At 46.7% G+C, this 23675-nt stretch overlaps 1 protein-coding gene across 1 annotated transcript; it reads left to right on the forward strand.

The window, feature by feature from the left end:
• The first annotated feature begins 2185 nt into the window (after positions 1-2185).
• DEFB1 (defensin beta 1) lies at positions 2186-13444 on the forward strand. Its single transcript, XM_088793038.1, has 2 exons — positions 2186-2343; positions 12552-13444. Exons 1-2 carry the CDS (start codon positions 2283-2285, stop codon positions 12695-12697), a joined length of 207 nt encoding a protein of 68 aa, XP_088649164.1. The 5' UTR covers positions 2186-2282; the 3' UTR covers positions 12698-13444.
• The last annotated feature ends 10231 nt before the right edge of the window (positions 13445-23675 follow it).

Here is a 23675-nt window from a genome sequence, read left to right on the forward strand (position 1 = left end):
GACATGGCATGTGGGACTTGGACCTGGGCAAGTGGAACCAAGGGCTGGGGCTCAGGGTGAGAAGGGCAGAGAAGAGGGTATCCTGCTCCATGCACTCTCTGTCTCTCTAACTCTTTCTGTGTCTCTCTCTGTCTTTCTCTCTGGCAGGGGTGCAGTGGGACTATTGGGAAGGCGCAGGTTAGGTACCTGCACTCTGCTGGTGGTGACAAGTGCAGGGAAGCACACACAATGCCTGCTGTCTCACGCACTGTGGCCACAGCGCAGAGGCCCTCGTCAGCCCAGCTCTGTAGTGTAGGTTGGACATTGTTCCTGGAAGCGGAGCTGCATGCAGGTTCTCCCACTGATCCTGTGATCTGCCTCTTAATATCCTCTTATGAAAGTCCCCTCTTATTTAGTCAGCAGAGCTGCTTCTGTCACTTACAAATAAAAACCAAGATATGAGGAAAGCTGCTTACAGAATTACAATGAAAATTAATGATAAATAAAATATTTTTAGAATTAATCAACTCTGTACAATCGATGAAAACTTAAAAGATCTGTAGATATTAGCTAACACCCCAGTTTGACAGTTGGAAGACTGAGATTCTAATCCTGGGATGGTTCAGGTGGAGACTCATCCCAGTGTGGAACCCAGGCCGCCTGACTTCTAGGGGGCATGCAAATTACAACAGCAACGAGACACCTCTACAGACCTAAGAGAATGGCTGAAGTCCAGAGCACTGACCACACAATGCTGGTGAGGACCTGGAGCAGCAGGAGCTCTCACTCATCGTTGGTGGGGATGCAAAACGGTGTGGCCACATTGGAAGACAGTGTGGCGGTTTCTTACAAACTAAACATACTCTAACCATACAATCCAGGAATCACGTTCCTTGATATTTACCCAAGGAGTTGAAAACTTATGTCCACATAAAAACCTGCACACGGATGTTTGTAGCAGCTTTAGTCATCACTGGCAAAACTTGGAAGCAACAAACATGGCCTTCAATAGGTGATGGATAAACAAACGGGTTTATCCACACCATAGGTTATTTTCAACACTAAAAAGAAATGAGCTACCAAGCCATGAAAAGACATGGTGAAACCTTACATGTATATGACTAAGTGAAAGAAGCCCATCTGAAAAGGCTTCTTACTGTATGATTCCAACTATAAGACTTTCTGGGAAAGGCAAAACTATGGAGACAGTAAAAAAATCAGTGGTTGCCAGGATCAGGGGGAGGGATGCATAGGAGCACAGAGGGATTTTAGGGAAGTGACACTACTCTGTATGACACTAGAAGGGTGGCTACATGTCACTATAAATTTATCTAAACATTATTTATCTAAAGAATGTACGGCACCCAGAGTGAACCCTAAGGTTAACTATGGACTCTGGGTGATGATAACATATCAATGCAGGTTCATCAGTAAAAAAAAAAAGTCCCATCTGGTGGGGAGGCTGTGCATATGGCAGGGCAGGGGGTTTATGGGAAATCTCTGTACCTTCCCCTAAATGCTGCTGTGATTCTAAAACTGCTCTAAAAAAATATAGTATTGATTTAAAAAAAAAAAAAGTGATAGAAGAGGCCCATAGATTTAAAAAGATTGAGAGACATACTAATTAAGAAAAAAACAAACAAAACAAAAAACAAAAACAAGAAAAGCTGGTGTTGGCCAATCAAGGAGAAGTGGTAATTGAGAAAACAGCCCTGGCCTGAAAAAACTCCATTCCTGCAGGCGAAACGACATACAGCCCACTCAGCTTTCATAAAGAAAGAGGGGGACTTTTGAGGCCCTCTTGAGGGGACCACAGTTCCACTAAAGAAAATGACTGGCTGCTTTTGTCTGGGCGAACTGGGCGGCCACCTGGCTCCCTGCTGCCATGAGGCCACTTCTCCAGGGGCTGTCTGAGCCATGCCACCCAAAGGGGCCCAGCATGAGCCCCCCTTTCCAGGAACTCCTTCAGAACGACTCAGACTGGAAAAGAAAACAAAACCAAGGAGCTGGCAGGAGGAGCCGACTCCAGGGTTCCAGGCTGAGAACTAAATCCAGCTGCAGCTGGACGGAGGAAAGTGGGTCCACATGACTCGCAGACTTCTCAGAGCAAATGACACACCGGGCTCTGTATTGGAATTTCACTCTGAGGGCCGCAACTCCGCCCTGCAGATCCATCTGCGTGATTGTGCAATCCCCTAGCCCTATAAATACAGTGGCACCTCAGCCTCCGGAAACCTGCCAGCTCAGCCTCCCAGCAGCCTCTGCTCCCTGTGCTGCCATCGCGGCCCAGCCTGGCAGCCACCATGAGGGTCCTCTACCTGCTGCTGCTGCCTCTCTGCCTACTCCTCTCCCAGGTGGCCCCAGGTGAGCTTGGGGACCTGCTGAGGCACTCTCGCCCTGGGGCTGGGAACTCTGGGGCTAAGTGAGCTGTGAGGGCAGCTGCTTCTCTGTGCTGCTGTTCTGAGGGTGGGGCACCAGGAAGCCTCCTGAGGCTGAGTGGCTGAGTGGCCTGCTGTGGGCAGAAGGCAGCGGGCAGCCTGCTGAGCCTGGCGGTCTGCTCTGTCCCCCAACTGGCTACAAATGAGCCTGTCAGGAGCATCCCAGGCTGACACCCTGGGGCCACCCAGCTGCAGGAAGGACGGGCTCATATCTCGCTCCCGTCTGACCCTCGGGCTCTATGCCCTCTGCACCTGGCAGGGATGAGGCCAGTCCCAGGCAGCTGCCAGCACCGCCCAGCCCCACCAGGTGTTGGGCATCTAGAAAATACCCTCTGAGGAAGGGGACTGCCTCCTCCATCTGTAAGACTAGAGAGGCCAGCTTCCTATCCAGCAGAGAGGGGTGCAGGCTGCCAGCCCCATCTCCCCCCAGGTCACCGGGTGGGGCCCCCCAGGTGCCCTGCTGCAAGCAAGTGCCTCCTTCCCCTTCTACAAAGCCAGCTCACTGGTGCTTTTGACTCACCCGTGTGCAGGCACTCAGGGACCCACAGGCCACCTGAGGCCTCCCTTGAGAAAACCATTCATGTTCTCCAGGGTGGGCAATCTCCCCAGTGCATCGGTGGCAGCACTCGGTCGGTGCCTCGGGGTCAAAGCAGCAGTGTCCCTGATGTAAGAGAAGGTGGGACCTTCAGGAGGAATTGGGGGACATGTTTTATCCCAGCCCTGTGGCTCACTCAGTGACCTTGAGCAAGTCACACATTCTCACACCTGCAAATGAGCAGGCTGTGGCAGACTCCAAAAGCACACAGCTGCTCTGAAACTCTGACAGAGTCAGGTGTGCTTTTCTCCAAGCCGTCACTCTATCAGACAGATATGCCTAATGTACTCCAATTATGCTTCAGTTTCCCCACCTGAAAACCGGGTATGCAAGCACTCTAGTGCAGAGTTCTTAATGTTTCCAATTGGAACCCATTAGAGAGGTAGGGCAATCAATTTAGAGAGTGGCGACCCTGTTTTTTTAAGGAATACTTCTATTCCACCAAAGTGTGCAGCGTATAAGTGTCCATGCTGTGTTACCTGCTGTGATTTCAGTCATGTCTGCATGTGTGTGTTTGTACTGAGTAGCCGAGCAAAACGCAAACAGATTTGAAAGCCACTATGGCAACATGGAGAGTTATTTTCAGTCTATTACGCCTAAATCTGATTACGAGCATCCCATTCAAAGCATCGAAAACAAAGCCTCTCCAAGGATATGCAGGAGCAGCTCAACTTCCTGGTCATTCATAGAGAATCACTAGCTGACCTTATGGGACACCCTGTAAGCTGGGGTTAGCTCGGACACTCCCACGCGAGGCTGCTGTCCTCTGTCCTTTCACAACACAGAAATCCCGTCTGCACAAACCTACCAGTTCACCCTCTTTTCTGGAAAGGCCGTTAAAGCTCATTCCGCACACGGGGAAATGGAGGCACACGTGAGCTGAGGGAACGAGAGTCATGTGGTCACTGGAGGAAATCAAGATGTGATACATTCTTTTAACACTTGTTGTCTCTATCAGAAAGAAAAAAAAATGAGTCGCCCACATTTATCTGATACAAATGGTCTTTTTGTGAAGACAGAATGATGTCAAAATGACATGGTGACTCAGGTCCTTCAATCAGCGAGACCAGAACCCAGCGAGGTATTTAGACATCGAGATAGTTGGAGGATGTTCACTGATGCAGCAAATATTTAGTTAACAGCTGCTCTGTGCAGGCCTGGCCCTGGGAACGGGGAAAGAGCCAGGAAAGCACAGCCCTTGACCTCATGACTTTACATTCAAGAAGCAGAGCAGGGCAAGAAAACCCGATTATATAATGAATGGCCTAATTACAACCGTATTGTGAAACACTGCTAAGTACAGGGTGCTGGGGGCCACGCGACCACGGTGGAGGGGGGTTACTAGGTCTTGAGGGGCCAGAAGAAGGCTTTCTTGAGGAAGCTGAGGAGTGATGGAAAAGGAGAAGTCATTTAGCAGTTCATGGTATTTAAATAATAATAATAATAATTCCTTCTCGACATTTAAAACTCAGGATATGTCACAGAAATTTCAGATTTTTATCTTCTCTGGAAAACACACATGAAAAGTGTGGCAACATTCCTCCATGGAGACAGTGCATGCAACTCAATAGTGGCAGCTCCCCTGGGGACAGGCCCTCGCTCCCCAGGTCACCACAGGCCTCCCCACTCCCACTGCCTCACCTCAGCCTGGCCACCCACGGGTTTATGTCATGGCCTGGGACCTGAATTTACAGCCCTGAATTAAGCGAGGGAAAGGTGAGAACACTTGGGAGCAAGGACAAACCAGATAGAAGGGACATCAGGTAGGAAAGGCCAGAGATGAAGAAAAATAAAGAACAATAGCTCTCACTTTTAATGGAGACCCCACAGAACCCTACAGGGAAGGAAGAATCATTATCCCCATTTTGTGGATAAATTACTTGGCTAAAGTCACATGACTGACAACAGGCAGGGCGAGGACTCAGACCCAGGCCGTCAGCTCACCCAGAACCACACGCCTCCGAGGCACAGAGTGTGCCCTGAGGCCAGGAGGACTTGTGGGGACGACCTGGGGTCAGGTCAACGGAGAGCTTACAAGGCAAGAAACGCATGTGGGTTTGGGTGAACCCCGAAAGGTTTATAAACTGGGAAAGTGACAGGACCACAAATGACTTAAGATACTGGTTTGTGGCAGGGTGAAGGCTGGTTACAGAAGAGCGAAGGGAGAGCAGTGGACAGTGAGGTCACTTGTCCCTTACACAGCACCATCTGTGTTACGCCTGCACTTTTCCCCAGGTGGTCAGCAGTTCTGCAGAGCAAAATTAACCAGACCCCCAATAAGGGCATCAGTCATGCCTCAGTATCCTTCCTTCCTTGCCCTTGGGACACTGTGCCTTCCTGGGAGTCGGGCCTCAGTTTCCTCTCCTGGAAAATGGGGCAGGAGGCAAAACGACTCCCAGCTCCAACAATCTGTGACCCTCAATCTCCACCCACCTTGCCCACACCTGAGTGTCTCACTCTGCCATCCCCACCCCAACCTGCTGGTCCGAATTCCTGGCTCTATCAGACCTCTGGCAACAGCCACCAGGAGTCTGCCCATCACAGCCTCTGGATCCCGTCTAGAGAACGCGCTCTCCGTGGCCTCTGCAGCCTCCATGGCCCCAAACAAGGCTGACAGACACCCGGTGAGAAACACACAGAGACAAAGTGGTCCTCACACACCAGCTACAAAACACCACCTGTGGCACTTGATGGCTGAAAAAGGCAGCGCTGTGGATATCATCTCACTCAGTGTCCCCAGCATACCTGTCACGCAGGGAGGACAAGCAGTAGTGGCCCCCATTTTAGATTTTATTCCCTATTTTATAGATTGTTTTTTCAATAGTGGATCTCAGAGAGGTTGACTTCTCAAATACCTAGCCAGCAAACGGCAAGCACATGAATCCAGCTCTGACTTCATGTCCTACATTCTTTCCACTCGCTCCTCAAGGCCCTCTGGATATGTCGCCAGGCACACGGATTTATCTCAAGGATGATCTAGACAGGACAAAATGAAAGCACGCACGAACTTAGTAAGAGGCACTGCTGATTATCCATGGCCAGCGTGAGTTTCTCGGTAAACGGGGATCTCACAGGTTACTTGGCTGCAGCCGAAGGACTGGGCCCTCGGTGATTTCCTGGTTCAGTTGGGGATTTGTTGTTTTGCAGGAGAGGCTTGTATGTTTGACTTTTGTCCCCCAATAGCTTTAAAAGTTTCCTAGGAATGAAGTCTGATCCTCTGCGGTCTCTGCTGCTTACTGGAACGTGAGCAGCACCACTCCTAAGCTGACAAGCAGCCTCTGTTTCATTGCTGGCACTGGGAGGGAACCCACTCACTCGTGGGCAGCCCTTCCTCTGCACGACTGCCAACCAGCCACCTTGTCCTGACCACGGACAGAGCCTGGCTGACTTGCCAAGGCCCAGAGGGCTCCGATAAGCTAATTGCTCACCTGTGACCAGTCTCACATTGCTTCCCACTGCCACGTCCAGGTGTGGGTCCCTGTAGGGGAGGGACTCTACGGCAAGTGTTGCAAAAATCTAGATTGCATTCGTTAGGTCCCTCCTGTCAGTATCTGTGTTTGTTCCTCACACAGCTCACCTTGATGGGTCACGTCACCCTGCTCCAGCTCCTGGCCTTTTCCAGGCCTGTCCTTTTACTGCTGGTTCTGCTGGGATGTCCCGGCTGTGGTCAAGTTTGGGCCTTACCTTCTCCAAAACCCAAGTCATTTTGTTTGGCAAGTCGCTCCCGCCTCAGCTTGGTGGCCTTTTAGTACAAGAAATTTATGTTTTAGTGAACAACTCTCCGACTTTCCCTTCTAACGTTGTTCCAAAACCTCAGCTGTAGCTCTCCTTGTGTAACATGAAGCCAGCCTTGGTGGCCCCACTTTGGAGCCGAATGTCAGAGAAGAGCAAGTTGTGTTATCGAGCACCACACTCCACTCTCAGATTCTCCCCTGTCCCTGCCGGTCATTCTCTGGAAGGCTCTCATTCTCGCGGCTCTTTTATGTAAATATGCGTTTGCAACGTGTCTTCTGCAGTCTCTCTAACCTGCTCTTCCCGGAACCACCGTCATCCGACTAGTGCAGGTGACGCTTGATCTCAGATGCACTGAAGGTTGTCCACCCTCCTTTCTGCAGATTTCTTTTCTGACGACACGGTGACAGCCCAGCCGCTCCCATGCTCACTGCACTAGACCTTTCCTGCCCCTGCTCATTTTCTCCCCTGACGGACCCACTGGCACGTATGTCCTAGGCAGTTCCCTGCTACTCAATCACAGGTGTCCTTCATTCCAACAACACGTGTTATTGCTCTCGACTAGAAAAACAGTTGGTGTCACGTTTGCAGCTCTGCAGAATTATTGCCAAGGCGGTGTCACTGGCCTAATAAATGTACATTTGAAATAGTCACGCTCTTAGCTACAAGCATGCAAACTGACTTGGACCCGATTTCCCCGCAGGCCTGCTCCTACGGCCCACCTTCTCATCGTTCGTTCTCACCTATAAGTGAGCTTTCTCTTTTCTACGTGCCTGTTTCGTGGTACTCCAGAGGCCACCACATGATGTGTGGGACTGTATTTATCGGGCCAGTGTAGTGAGGACCAAAACGAGTGAGCACCAGGTTCAGGGAAGCAACCTTTCCCATTCTTGGGAAGAGGAGAAGGGAGAGGCTGTCAGCTGTCCGAGGAGGGCCTGTGACCAGGGAGTGGACAGAAGTGGAGCAATGTCCTGACGACAGAGGACACTGGAAGCTCAAAGTGCAAGGAAAGTGCACAAGCCCTTTTCAGGAGCAACTCGTTTTTTGTTTTGTTTATTTTGTGTGGTTTTTTTTTCACTTTAATTGTAAAACACAACATGCGTCTAGAAAAGTACATAAAGTAGAATACATGACTTAAAAACTATTGTAAAACAAGCGCCCCTGTAACCACAATATAAGTGAAGAAACAGGACCTGGCTGGCTCCTAGGATGCCCTCCCCCAGCCTGTCAGTCACAACTCCCTCCTTCCCCCAAAGGGAATCATGGCTTGTCTTTTACGGTATAACTTCCTATATTTCTTACACTTTTACCACGGGCACATTCGTGCTGAATAATATAGTGTGTTTTGTGCATGCATTTCAAGCAGCTAGAAACCAAGAGGTGGAGCCATTGCTGAGCCATGGGATATGCTTATATGCGCTTTTAACAGGGAATGTCAAACTGTTTGTGCCAATTCACACACTCACAATCAGTACATGAGAGTTCCCATTGCTCCAGATTCATGCCAACACTTGATCATGTTAATTATTTTCCCATTTTAGCCATCTGCTCAGGGTAGTGGCATCTCATTGCAGTTTTAATTTGCATTTCCCTGAGAAATAATAAGGTGAGCACTTTTGTGTATAGTTACTGGCCACTCGAATATATTTTGTGAAATGTCTCATTGTCTCCTGCCCATATTTTCCATCAGATTATGCCTTTTCTTAATTATTTGTAGTAGTTCTTTATATAGTCTGGATACTGGCCCTTGGAAGTTATAAGCAATACAAATATCTTCTACTTTATGCCTTGATTTTTTGCTCTGTTAATGAAAGCTTTCCTTAGATGGAGGTTTTAATCATTATTTTAATGAGGCTAAATGTGTCATATCGTTTCCGTTAGGGTTAGTTCTTTTTGCATCTTAAGAAATCTTATTTTAACCCAAAGACATGAAGAATATTTTCACTATTGTCTTCTGAGAGCTTATTGTTTTGTCTTTTACATTTAGGCTTATAATCCATTTAACAACGGTGTGTGTGTGTGTGTGTGTGTGTGTGTGTGTGTGTGTGTGGTCTGACTTAAGGGTGCAGTTGTTTTCAATATGAATATCCAATTGTCCCAGAACCCACTATTGCAAAAGCCCGTTTTTCTCCACGGCTTTGCTGAGCCACTGTTCTTCCACATCGATTCTGCATATAGGCCTGGGTCTCCTGCTGCACTCTATTCTGCTCCATTTGTATATGTGTCTGGCCTATGTCTTCAACACACAGTCTAATTACAGTGGCTCTATAATTAGTTTCAAAATCCAGTAAAGCGAGTCCTTCTGCCTTCTTCTCCAAGAGTGTCTTGAGCCTTTGAATTTTCATGTAAATTTTAAGATCAGCTTGTCAAGTTTCACTGAAAGAATCTCTTGGGATTTTCATGGTATTGGGTGAAATGTACAGATTAATTTGGGGAGAATTAACATTTTAAAAATAATTAATCTTCCAATGCTTACACATAGCATTTTCACTTATTTAGGTCTTCATAAACTTATCAAAAAATACTATATCCCTTATACATAGATACATCTATCTATATTGCACATGTTTTCTTAGATTTATAACCAGGCATTTGATATTCTATGTGATTCTATGTGGTGTTTTTATTTTAATTTTATTTTTTCTGTTGGTTGCTAGTATACAGAAGTAAACTTGATTTTTTTTTTCTTTTTCTTTTTTTTTTTTTTTTGTATATTGATCTCCTATACAGCAAACTTGCTAAATTCACTTGTTAGTTCCTTTTGGACTATCTACATATAATTGCAATGCCTACAAATAGGGTCAATTTTATTTCTTCCTGTCCAACACTTATATCTTTTATTCATTTTTTTCTTATCTCACTCCCTTGGCTAGTACCTCAAGTACAATGTTGAATAGAATTGATAATAGACGATATGCTGGTCTTGTTGCCAATCTCAAACGGAAAGTTTTCAGTGTTTGACCACAAAGTGTACGATTTGCTGTAGGCTGCTGTAGATATTCTTTATCATATTAAGGAAGTTCCCTCTAGTTCCTTATTTGTTAAGAGTTTTATCATAGTTCAATGTTGAATTTTTTTCCAGGGTTTTTCTGCATCTATGGAGAAAATCATACAATTTTTCTCCTTTATTGTTAATACGCATTGACGGATTTTCAAATGTTAAATGAAACCTTGAGTTTGTGAAATAAACTGAAACTGGTTTTAGTCTGTTTATTGATATTTTATTTAGGATTTTGTGTCTCTGCTGATAAGGGAGGTTGGCCTGTAGTTTTCCTTCCCTTCCCTGGTATTATTAATCTTGTTAGATGCTGGCATTAAGATCATGTTGGCATCACAACATGAACTGGTGAATGCTCCCCCTTTTTTTTTATTCTGAGAAACAGTTTTGTAGTGTAGACACTATTTTTTATCTGTTGCTTGGTAGAATTTGCTGATGAAGTCATCTTGGTCTAGAATTCTATTTATGGAGTCAATTTCTTTGATAGTTATGGGACTATTTAAATTTTCTAATTCTCATTTGTTTATTTTATAATAGTAAGTTGTATTTTTCTAAGAATTTTTCTATCTCAACTAAATTATCAAGTTTGTTCAAGTGAATATTCTGGTTTTTCTATATGGGTATACAAATAGAAAAAAATTCTGTTTCAATTAACTATTCAAGTTTTTAAATTCATAATAATTTTATCTCTATATTAGTAGAATATGCTGTCTTTGCCTTCATTCCTGTCTGCTCTCAAATCCTGACTCAATTATTCTTTACTGTTAGTTCTCTGACTAAAATTTGATAAACAGTGGTTCAGAAGTTCCAGAAGTTCTCAGTTCTTTACTGCATGCTAGATTCATCTGAGTTGTTTAAAGTACCAGTACACAGACTCCACCTCAGAACAATTATATTCATATTTCTAAGAGTATCCCAGCTGATTTTAATGAGCATGCAGCATGGAGAACCATTGGTCTAGACCACAATTTCTCAGTCTTGGTGCTATTGACATCTTGGGCCAGATACTTCTCTGTTATGAGGGCTGTTCTGTGCATATCTAGCAGCATCTCTGGCCTCTACCCACTAGATGCTGATAATACCCCCCCACACCCTCACAGTTGTAACAACAATGTCCCCAAACACCGCCAAATGTCTAGTCACCAAACACCCACAGTTCTAGATTGGATGAAGTAGCTGCAACAGGGATACAGATTAAATAAGAAGACAACTTCAGTCGGTATGAAAACCATTTTTCCAACAAGCAGATGCATGTACTGTTTTCCAGGGTGGTGATGGCCTATTGTGTTAGTCAGCTAGAGTTGCCACAACAAAATACCACCGTGTGGGTCCCTTAAACAACAAAAATTTATTCTCTCACAGTTCTGGAGGCGAGAAGTTCAGATTCAAAGTGTCAGCAGGTTAGGTTTCTCCTGAGACCTACTTCCTTGCCTTGCAGACGGCCGCCTCCTCTGCATCCTGATGTGGCCTTTGCTCTGTGTGCATGCACCCCTCGGGTCCAAATTTCCTCTTCTTATATGAACACCAGTCATATTGGATTAGGGAACACTCACATGACCATTGTTAACCTTACTCACCTCTTTAAATCACCCCATCTCCAAATACAGCCCCATTCTGACATACTGGCTGGTTAGGACTTTCAACATATGAATTTCGTGGGGGGGCACACACAATTCAGTCAATAACACCTATCAATGCAACACAATGTCTTGAGTTGAGAGTCAGTTACCAGGGATATTGTAGGGCAGCTTTGTTCTGTACTGCATAGAGAAGACGACAAGCCTGGAGACCTTCTAATTACGAGATTCTGTGCAACTGGGAGGAGGGCAGAATAAATTCTAAATGGAGAAAATGGGGAAAGCCCTGTAGAGCAGCCATCATTTCAACCTGACATTAAAGGACTGTAGGCCTAGGCAAAAATAATGGTAGAGAAGGTAGAAGAAAAGGGATTCAAATTGGACAGAATGGCATAGCTAACAGCACAGGTGGGAGGAGAGGTTAGCATATGCTCATGGAGTTAGAAATATGCTTAAGCACTTGTGAAACAGGATGTGTGTTAGGGCACAGTACAATTTGGTAGAACACTTACTTGGGGAGTAACTTGAACTCTGCCCTGCACACCTTAAAGCTCTCTGGGCAGAAGAAAACCCCACTCAGAGCCCAGCTGTTCATGACCAGCTTTTGTTTGGCCTCAGCTGGTACAGACCTCAGACAGCTGGTACAGACCTCAGACAGCAGGTACAGACCTCAGACAGCTGGCATAGACCTCAGACAGCTGGTACAGACCTCAGACAGCTGGCATAGACCTCAGACAGCTGGTACAGACCTCAGACAGCTGGCATAGACCTCAGACAGCTGGTACAGACCTCAGACAGCTGGTACAGACCTCAGACAGCTGGCATAGACCTCAGACAGCTGGTACAGACAGCAGCTACAGACCTCAGACAGCTGGTACAGACCTCAGACAGCTGGCGTAGACCTCAGACAGCTGGTACAGACCTCAGACAGCTGGTACAGACCTCAGACAGCTGGTACAGACCTCAGACAGCTGGCATAGACCTCAGACAGCTGGCATAGACCTCAGACAGCTGGCATAGACCTCAGACAGCTGGTACAGACCTCAGATGGAGGGAGGTCTTCAGATGCTTTTTCGTGAGCAGCCCCAGAGATCAAATGAGGGCAAATTTCTTGGAAGAGAAAACTCTCGGAGGTGCTTTGCAAAGGGCTGGCTGTTCTGCTTCACCAAATGTTGTAAAGTCATTCTGGCTGCAAGCCATGAGTCTGAAGCACTTTCTTTCCCTTCTTACAGGTGCTGGCCTTATTACAGGTCTCTTCCACAGGTATCCAGAATACCAATGTGCCAAAAAAGGGGGGACCTGTAACTTCTCCCCGTGCCCGCTCTTTACCAGGGTTGATGGTGCCTGTTACAGTGGGAAGGCCAAGTGCTGCGTCTGAGCTGGGAGCCACGGAGGCAAAAGGCGGGAGCCATGTGAACACTTCGTAAGCGTTGTTTTAATAAAAGAAGACTTTTTTTTTTTTTTTTTTTTTTTTTTTTTTGACGCATACCTCCTTCTTCGGACCAAAATGAATCTTGTGTTTCCTTCTGGAAGAGGTTAAGAAAGTATGGGGGTTAGAATTGAGACTGGCCAGGCCACAACGCCCGCAAGTTCAGGACCGAGGGTGATGACAGGGCCTGAGTGAGGTCACTGCCACAGCGTCTTATCACCAAACCAACAAGTGAGTGACCCAGAGGGTCCACCTGCAATCAAGGATATGTGGTGAGGAGACAGACGACACAGCGTCAGGCCCTCTTGGTCCTAGCAGTACTCACCCCAAATTCAGTGGTCTCAGCAGCCTGATCAGTGAGACAGTCCATCTGAGGAGCCCAGAAGTACTACTGCCTTGCCTCCCTTCTGGGTTGGGGACAGTGAGTGGTTACCTTAGCATTTGAGAACCTCTGTTATGACTGTAAAACTAGTCTTCTCGAGTTTCACTCTCTAGGCCTAATATCTGGGTTCCCGAATGATGATTTTTGACTCTACCACAATCACAAACCCTTGTTATATGTCACTTAAAAGGCATGTGCTATGACCACAACTTCTGCATTTCATTTCTTCTGCACCATTTAGCCTGTAGACACCTGTTGATGGGGGAGAATGGGTCACCTTCTCTTTCTTCTAATAAATGTCTTACAAATCCTGATGAAGCAACTATTGTCTCCTTAATTGGCAATGGCAATTTCATAGTCCACATCAATAAACTGTAAGGACAAATGAAAGTCAACCATTGTAAAAACGTTTGTCCCCATCCGCCAGTGGAAAATGTAGACATAACATCCCTCTTTTTTGAGGAAAAGGCAGAGAGAGGAAATGCTGGTTTATGTTGTAGAAATGAACCTCTGCTCAGGTGTTCTCGCTAATAGATACACAGTGTGTGGTTTTCATCACAGCGCCTCCACACCTCTTCCTTCCCGCGGAAAGCTAAGAAATAATCCAGGACCACTCTATTTTGAGAAGAAATTTCGGGCATGCTATCTACCTCTAGATGTTATGTTAAAAGCAGATTCCCAGCTGAGCCTTCCCACCTAGTCCAGCCAGCATTTTGGTTTCCCAAAACCTGATTCCTGAGGCAGAGGACAAACCCACATCGATGTATTTACATCATATCCCTCAGTTTGTGAGGTTGTAATTTGGCCTGCCCTGCCAAGAGTTCTTCAAGTGACCAAAAGCATATTTCTATGAACCCCAGCCATGAAGACGTCACGGACTCTCTCAGGAACACGATGATATGACATCAACAGCACTGTCCCCAGAAATAAGTCTCAGAAGCAGAAAGACGAGAAGATTCTTGCAACCCTTCCACTCCCAACGGCATTTGGTCCCAGGGCTCATGTACTTACAGGGAGAGAATCCCTTGCTGCAAGTTTTAAAAGGGGTTGCAACTGAGATTGTTCTCGTGTCCTCGTCCCCCAGTGCTCAACGCCTACAGCTTACAGAGCCCTGGCAGGACCCAGAGCCCTGTCTTCCTGAGGTGAGGCCCTTGCCGCTTCTCACTCCCTCACTCAGCAAGACAAACAATACGGCATCACTTCTCCCTTAGAGGATGACCTCTTACTTATTTAATAATTCACTATTCCCCCATGATACATCTTCGTGCCACTTACCACCACCCTCACTGTTTCAGCCCTTCCCTTCGCCAGACTGAAACGTGGGAGTCATTCCCTGACCCCTCCTGGAGGAAACATGGCTTTCAAGTGAAGGACCATGCATCTAGTTGTCTGCAATCCACGAGGCTCCTAAGTGGTTGCAAACCCAAGTTCATGGTTCCCATGATAGCGTCTGCTTAGATGAAAGAGACAGTACTGATTTGAGAAAGCTCCCTGTGCATTTCCAGGTCCAACCTGTCACTGCTGCGGCTGTCTGTAGGGCATCCCTGAATCCCGTGCCTCCGTAGTTACTAAGCACGCTGACTGCTCTGAGTGGAAGAAGAGTCCCCTGGGCCAGCCTGGATTTGCATGGCTGCCCTTTGAAGGCGTCTCTCCCACCCAATGACTGTGCCTTTGGGGGTGGGGGGTCTGTCACCATGATGAGCATCCTTCAAAGGGAGTTCACGGAGGTGCCCCAGGAGGTGGCTGAAGCAGCCCTTGCTCCACTGCTGTCACTTTCTGTCTCTGACTGGATGGGGCATTCACAGGTCCCACACCCGGAGACTGGTGGCTCAGTGTTTAAGGAAAAAGTGGTCACAAACCAACAAATTTAGCAGATGAAGCTGAGACCACCACCGCACTCTTAGATGCAGACCCCAGCGCCTCTGAGGTGGATTGATTGGGACACCCTGGAGAGGGAGGTGGCACTCAGAGCAGCAGCCTCTGGGGCCACCAGGAGCTTGTCAAGTAACCACCACCCTCACCCCCCAAAAAATGAAAAGGAGGTGGTCAGCAACAGACCGGAGACCACAGAGGAAATATTTTAGCCACCCCCAGATATGAGCAATTCTAAAGGAATTTGTTTAAGAAAAGAAAAAGTGGGGACGAGAGGACTAATTCTGTGGAGGAGAGGGGCCTCCCGGGAGAGAGCAAAGGGCAGATTTCCCTTCTTACCAGCGGGAGACAGAAACTGAAAACCTCTGCTTCAGGGACTAAAAGCCTAAAAGAAAGGAAACGGGGAGGAGGGTGACTTGAAAACTTATGCACTGAGCAACAGCTCTAGCGTCACAGCGCTAGCCCTGGCTGGCTTATTCATTTAACAGCAATGACAAACCCCTCGGTACAAGGGGAGAAAGTAAAAGCTGATTAAATGAATTGTGTATATGTACGTGGATATAATATTTTAATATAAGTATGTAATAGGGAAACTGTATATGTATACATCACATACAATTAAATTAGAACAACGTTCCATACTTTGATTCCATTGGAAAGCCAAAATTTATATACTAAAGAATTTATATAGCAAAAATGATTGAAAAGGGCACCGATTGATTTTTGTGCCTGTACAACATAAGTGTTGAATTAACTTTACCATTTGCTAAAATGCACCAACTGACAAAGCTTCATAATTAATACTGGGGTTCAAGTTATAGTCATACCTGAGGAGTTCACTAAATTTAAACATTTAGTTTAAATTTGCCCCCTAAAATTTTAAGAAAGTAACTAAAGTATTTCAAAAAAGGAAAAGTAGGTATGCCCCTCCCTTTAACTGTCGCATACCCTGAATTTCCCATCTTCATAGTTCCCATGACCTAGAATATTCCATATTGGGCATTGATGTTGTAATAAAATAAATCAAAATTAAAATAAGTCTTGACACTTACAAATGGACCTGATAAAATGGGACCTCATGGACCCCCCAGATGACATTGTTAATTTGACCCAATGTAAGTTGAACTAGGGACTTCAGAGGATTAAAACTTATTATATAAAACAATTAATAAATGGGTGACTATTCCCACTGCTTCTCTATTTGACAGCCCAATCTTGCCTGTTCTTAAATCTGGACAATGTAAAGGGCACCTCCTGGTGGATTACCACGCCCTTAATAACTGTGATGCCAGCCATCAGGGCCCCCATACCCAACAGCCAATAGTATTAAGTTTACTAACTCTATTCAATCAACAACTGTTCAATATTTCACTCCTATGGACTGGGCTAACACATTCTGTTCAGTGCCTATTTCAGCAGCCTCTCAACTGTGGTTTGCCTTCATCTCTCAAGGGACACAATGCCCCTTCTCCAGCCTTCGCTGGGGCACCTCAGCTGTGCTGCCACCCTATGTGGTCCGTGCAGATGAGATCTTCACTACGCCCGCCTTTCTCCAGGAGCACAGATATGATATCACATTGATGACATCCTGCTCCCAGGAGCTCCACTGGACACACTGATTCAGGACACATAAGTCTGGCATCCTTTGGTCCACTTTGGGCTCTGGTAGCAACACCCCTCATTTATACACTTTACTTCCCAGATTAAAATCAACCAATAGTTCCATGGGTGCCACAGTGACCCCTTCCCTGAAGAGGCCTTGGCAACCTCTTCTCAGGCCTCCTGGGTTTTCTGGACCACATGATGGCCCTTACTTGCCCAAGAGCTTCCCATCCATGGAACTGCCCCTCTCCTCCTTGGGCTATCCACCATTAAAACCACCAAAACTGGCTACCTACTGGGGTCTCCTGGAAATAGAGGTTCTCACAGAGCCTGTAACCCTCCACACCCAGCTGCCCATTATGTTTTGGGTCATGGAAACATGAATTGTAGCTTTGTGGCACTCCTGTCCTCAGAGGATCCATGCCGATGTGTCCTAGGATGCAAATGTCATGATACCCGCAACTTCCTCTCAATGGCTCAAAGCAAATAAATGTTGCAAAACCATTACAATTGGTGCATCAGATGGAGTGTGTACCGGGGCTCTGCACTGTGTTTGCACAGACACGTATGTCTGAAGTTTTTCAAAATGAAAAGGATGGGGAAGGAATGAAAAAAAATCCTAAGAACCAAGATATGCAGCATAAGAGAAGATTCAAATAAAAAGTTTGCATTAAAATCCTCTAATCTTACATTTGGACTTGAACTATCACTAAAAGTCATGGCATTGTGGTTGTTTTCTCTTAACAAAGTATGTGTATTTCTCAGCCTCTGCCCCTGAAAATTCAGTGACAACCAGTAACGATGCACACCTTTACCACACAGGCTATGGTCTCTACTCTTTCCCACTAGAAAGAACCAAGATCATCTAAGCAAATAGCAAATTCTAGGCCTGGCGCATGAGGCGTCCAAGATGAGCCTGGATACCGTGTTGTGCTAGAAAGTAGGAAAACTATCGAAAACTGATGGGTCGCGTCTAAAGAGCTCCAGCTCCAGACTGAAGGGGACCCACCAGGCAAGGATGGGACATTTCCATCATGGCAGAGAATGATGACTACACCCGACGGAAACATATTAAATATGTAAAAATCCATGAGTTCATAATGACACTTGAAAAACAAAATTGTCTATACTTGGAGTTTGTTAAGGCATCAACTCATCACTCTGAAAATTGGTAAGTAGAATAAAAGATCAACCACTTATCTACCCTTCTGGTATAAACTGTATTGCAGAGTAGACTACTTATATGAAAGAAATGCCTTCTTTATAGAAAATGTCCAGCTAATAAAAAAAGAAGGGTGGTAGAATTAGCAAATCACCACTTTGCACCCCTGAATGAAATCCTAGGTCTAAAACAATTGTCCATGGATTGCTTTAAAACCATGTGGTGAAAAGCTTGGCAGAGACTTTGGAAATCGGAGGTGGGGGCTGACACCAGCCAAGCTCAGTGCTCAGCTTGTCCTCGCTGCAAGTGAGACAACCAGACATTGATGCATCTCCTGTTGTGGTGTAATAGGAAGTTTGCAGCACCACCTATGAACTGTTCTGGCCTAAAGCAGTTGAACCTGAAACTAATCTAGTCTCTAGATCTAACTAACAATTTACAGGAAATACAGAAGTTAGAGAAACAAGTCAAACAACATCATAAGGAAGCAACCAGTCAAACCCAGAATGTGAGACATTCTATGGGACAAATGACCTAGTTTCTCCAACAACCCAACGGCATGAGGAAAAAGAAAGAGGACGCCAGAGAAAAAGAGAGGAAAGAGACAAAGCGACCATGTGCAGGCCTCGTCTGGATTGCGCACTGAACAGACCAATTGCAAAAAGACATTTTTGAGTCAGATAAACATGAACATGGGTTGGGTAATGTCAAAGGCTGATTATGAATTGTATTAGGTGTGACAGCAATAGGGCAGATGTTAGAAGAGAAATGTTCTCACCAGTTAAAGACGCAACTGAAGTGTTGATCCCTGAAATGATGTTATCTAGGATTTGCTTTAAAACACTCCAACAAAAACAAGAAAGGCAGGTGAGAAAGAAATAAAAAGAACAGAGGGGAAGCAAGATTTATAAAATATTGAAAAATATTAAAGCTAGGAAATAAGAATATTAAATTCAGTATATGTTTATGTATACTTGAAATTTTCATAAGCAAAAGTCAAAGAGACAAAGAAAGGAAGAGGAGGGAGGAAAAGAGGAAGGAAGGAGGGAAGGAAGGAAAGAAGGAAGGAGGGAGGGAGGAAGGGAGGGACATGGGGAGGATTTATTATTATAACTGCCCCTCCTCATTTTGGCCAGCACCATTTTTCTCTCTTGAAGCCCTTGAAAGGCATTAAAACGGTACTATTGTATTGCTGGGCTTTTATCTGGTTAGTTAAATAAAAGGAGAGGATGAGAGTAGAGGTACAATGGAATATGATTGGGGAAGCATATGCTTTGTTTTAGTAAGAATTCATTTTACTGAAACTTTCGGTGAATTAGAACGCTGATGAATTGAACTGTCAGTGGGTAAACCCTTCCCATTTCAGCTCTTTTAAAGAAAGTTTCAGTGGACATTGGCCCTAGTTTTCCTGCATCAATGGACCCTGATGACATTTCTATTCATCATGGTCCACGGCAAGGAGGGGCTGACTTTCCAGTCGTCACCATGTGGGATTAGATGCTGATGTCAATGGTTTAGCACATGGGCTGGCAAACATTTGCCTCTAAAGGGCCAGATAACAATATTCTCAGTGTTGCCAGTTATGTGGTATCCGTCACAACTACTTGACTCTGCGTCTATAAGGAAAAAGGAGCCATGGACAGTGTGTAAGGAAATGGGAGAAGCTGTGTGTCAACAAAACTTTATTTACAAAAACAGACTTGGCCCAAAGATCATAGTTTTCCAACTTCTGGTTTAGCTGATTCTGTCCAGTGTTTAGGAAACGGGTATGCTTTTACATGACTGATTTCTTCCAAGAATAGGTAAAGTATCCACAAATAATCAAAACTAATAATTTTTAAAATCATAGTATTAGGAAGGCTTAGGAGAAATCCCTAATTTCCCTGCTTTTATTTCCTCCGCTAGATCACAAGCTGAACGCAATTGATGAACAAAAGCCGCCTAAGATCTTTATTGTTAAAGTCCGACCTTGGAAGACAAGAGGCTCTTAAAGGAAATTAAGTCAGCTTTCAGTTGGATCCATGATTGTTCTGCTCAGAACAGGTCTGAGAGAGAGCTGAGTGACAGTTTTCTTGGACCCTTAGAAAATGCTGCGCTCAGACGTGACCTGCTGAATTCTGGGGTGCTTGAGGGATGTAAAAGGTAAACTTCCCATTTAGAGCAGCTCTCATCTGGGACCTATCACACCTCAAGGTCATGGTTCACTCCACATGCATCTAACCAGCCGAGTTCAATGGCTAAGAACTCGGAGCGATCCAGTGTGACAGTGCCTCCCCCACCTAAATGCAGACTCTTTTCTGACCCATGAACAGTGGGGCTCATTTTAACACTGCAGACTAACGGCCTCGTAGCTCCTCAGTCATTCAATCACAGAATTCTTGTCAGCGCATAGCACCTTCCTGACACACTACCCCTGTGACTGTCCCCCTCTAAACCACGATTCATTGGTGTGTGTTCCCTTACTGGCAACAAAATGGGCTCAGCGCTGGCTTGGGGAGCACTGCCATGGTCACTGCCGACAGGAACTAGGAGAGGAGGAGGGAGCCCCCTGATGGGACAGGAGCCAGGTTCCCCCCAAGAGGCAGGCGGACTATGGTGGCTCACCCAACTGCCAATGGAACCAGAGCCCCTGGGGCTGGGCAATGATCCCTCATGCCTGGCAGGGCCAGGTGGCCTCAGAACACCTCCAAGGGAGGGAAGTGCTTCCCCCTGGGCGGACCCAAGGAAGCCATGCCCTCACGGCCACCTCACCCTGGCCAAAGTCTCCCCCAACCACGTGTGTTCAATTAATTGTCATAACTGACATCAGACCAGCTGCTGGGAGGACCCCTTAAGCCCCTTCCTCCAGCCCAGGGGTTCACTCCACCAGTGAAGGGCAGATGCCATAGGGAACGTAGGTGAAAGGTCTGCTCAATCTGCTTTCTATTCTTGTTGTTTGTACTTAAGTTTTGTTTTGTCATTTTCTGAAAAACAGCCTCACTGAACAAACATGTGGAATGCTCCCTGCAATCATTTGTTCCTTGGGTAAGTCATGTCTGACTGGACTAGTGTGTTTCTGACAAGTGACAGAACAGGACTTCTGAAAGTGACACTGCAGCAGCTCCTGCTGCTCCCCAGCCATCCCGCTCTGGTCAGCCCAGCTGCTCCGACAAAGCACCGCAGACTGGGTGGCTGATAACCAACAGCAATTCACTTCTCACTGTTCTGGAGGCTGAAAGTCCGAGCTCAGGGTGCCAGTGCGGTCGGTTCCTGGTGAGAGCCCCCTGCCCAGTTGCACATGGCTGACTTTTCCCTGTGTCCTCCTCACATGGTGGAGGGGCAAGAGATTCTTGGGGGTCCCTTTGATCGGGGCCCTAATCCAATTCACAAGGGCTGTACCCTCATGACCTGATCACCTCCCAAAGATCCACCCGATACCATCACACTAGTATTGGGTTAGGCTTTCAACGTATGGATTTTGGGGAGACACAAGCACACCCCAACAGCACGTCATTTGCTTTCAGCACTGCAGTAAGCGTTAGGGCCCCTTTCCCAATCCCACACCGGTGGGGCAGGCTCTCTCAGGTGGCCAGAATATGCTTGGTTTGGAAACACACATCGCGAGCATAAATGTACTAACCTTCTACCTGGCTTTAATGTAGTGACCCGGACAAATATGCTGAACTCTCGCCTTTGCCTAAGTCATCCCGCCGCATGTCGGAGCAGCAGCCACGGGGAGGAGGGTCACAGGGGCTCCGCATGGAGCTGTCCAGCCAAGGTCACTCTCTCCCGACATCTGAAACTGACCAAACCCACAGCCCACCCCACCTCTTCCCTGCAGGGCGGGGTTACTTCCCTCGGGGTACAGATCAGGAGCCCTCCTCCTCCCTTTCTGACTCCCAGGGGCCTTCAGGTCCTCACATTCCTTCTGCTCTGGACATATACTTCCTGCCCACCCCCTATGCTTCTGAATTCCTTCTTCATAGTTTGCCCCTGTTAATTGGTCTAACAGTCTTCCCAAGTATATGCCCCAGGCACTCCTGGACATTGCCCAGTTTAAATATTCAAAGATTTGTTTGCATCATCCTCATAAACCACTGAGAACCTTCTGAACATTCTCGATTTGTGCCTTTCCTAGCTGCCACTCACACCCCACCGTGGTCTCAGATCTTCTGGCTCTGGGCCTAGAGGCCTATGCACAGCAGACTTCGTATTTATTGGAAATGATGTAAAATGGGGTGAATTTAGGAAACCCATCCCCTGTGTGTAAATGAGGTTCATGTGTTTGCGCCATCAGGAGAACTATGGGCGCAAAGCCAGAGGCCTGCGGCTCCCCAGTCTACAGGCCCCTGCTGAGTCCCCCCTGGGGACCGCGAGGCAGGAGTGGGGTTGCAGAAACTGCAAACTCAGATCCAGGTGCTGCTATAGGAAGGAACTGCTAGGACCAGGGTGCAGACCCAGGCTGGGGCAATTCCGCCAGCAGCGCAAACCCTCAGGAAGCAGAGAAGGCCCCTCCCCCAGCCTGGGGGCCTCCTGGTGCCCCCTGTGGGTGGGGAGAAGCCAGGCTGCCCAGTCCAGGCCTGCATCAGAAAGTGGGTGCAGAGCAGAGTACAGAGATTGGGGCTTAGTAACCTGCCCACAACTCTGTTCTGTGAAAATCAGGGTACAGTGTGGGTACAGTGTCACCCAGGCATCTGAAACCTATCCCGGACAGCAGTCATCTGGGCGGCCGCCATGCTACCCCCAGACTTTTCTGCCTCTATGTCAGCCAAATGTTCAGATTCACTTTTTCCTCTGTGCCAATGCCAGTTGTTTTAATCATTTCTTTATGCTTTGTGGTCAGTGAGTCCGTCTCCCCTTAGATCCGCTCCCTCCAGCCACGGAAATGTCCGTGTCGAGGGCCCACTACCAGAGTAGGTCACACTGAAATCCAGGTGAGGAAGGGACCCCACATGCACTTCCAATTCACACAGACCTGGGTCTTTGGATGAGAGCCTTAACTTCTCTGGTCCTTAGCTTTCTGGAGAATATGAACAGGAGTAGAACAAATGTACCCCCAAGGTTCATATGGGGATTCAGTGAGCTAGCGCATGTGTAACACTGGCTCAGCTCAGTCCCCGACACAACACAGACAGGAACTCGGGGGATGGCAGTCCCCTTCCCTGTTCCCGACCTCATCCTTGGAAGTGCAGCCATGGGAAGGAGAACGTGTGGTTATCTTGTCCAGCCGGTCAGTGTGATAAGGACACTGACGGGCCCACCTGCTCACGGTTCCTCCATCACCTCATCTGCCCGTGTCACTAACAAGCTGGTTTTTCTGCTTCTGTGGGTTGAAGAGCCTCCATTCATGACACGGAGTCTGACTCAGGGCTGAATCAGAATCCATGTGCAAGAAGAGAGGAGTTACCTGCAATTAGAGACTCAGAAGTTCAGAGAGCTGGAAAGAACCAGCACAGTGGAAACGGAGAAAGACTTAGAAACTGTTCATAGCGGGGAATGTGAAGGGGACCCTCTCCTACCACCTACCACCTCCTAGGCATGCCTCCTTGGACAAGTTGCTCAGGTTCTTACTTTTCCTCCCTTAAAATTATGGCAAACATTGTAATCAACCAGAAAATGTGTCTGAGAATTCACTGAGTAAACTGATATCACCGGTTTGACTGAAACATCTCAAGACATTGGGTCGCAAACTTGAAATGCTTTCATCTCCCAAAAGCCAGTAATGGTGTCTCATTTCAATTCCATGATGTTTCAATAACTTTCAGTTATTTAAGAATCCCTTTCTAGTCCTTGAGATGTAGACTTGTCTATTTTTAAACTTCAATCTCACGCCCTCCTGCCCCCTGTGGGCTAGACCTGAGTTATGGAGGTGTGAGGGTGGGGAGACAGGGGTGCCCACACTGGCCCCTCTTTCTTCATCATATTTAGTC

The sequence above is a fragment of the Rhinolophus sinicus genome, chromosome 16, assembly GCF_057876585.1.
Source record: "Rhinolophus sinicus isolate RSI-liver-muscle chromosome 16, RSI-T2T, whole genome shotgun sequence".
Classification (NCBI taxonomy): domain Eukaryota; kingdom Metazoa; phylum Chordata; class Mammalia; order Chiroptera; family Rhinolophidae; genus Rhinolophus; species Rhinolophus sinicus.

What these genes read in the sequence shown, in the direction of transcription:
- DEFB1 (XM_088793038.1), top strand. Translation starts at nt 2,283, where the DNA reads ATGAGGGTCCTCTACCTGCTGCTGCTGCCTCTCTGCCTACTCCTCTCC. An exon ending in CCTCTCCCAGGTGGCCCCAG is followed by an intron (nt 2,344 to 12,551) that starts GTGAGCTTGGGG and finishes CCCTTCTTACAG; the next exon opens with GTGCTGGCCTTATTACAGGT.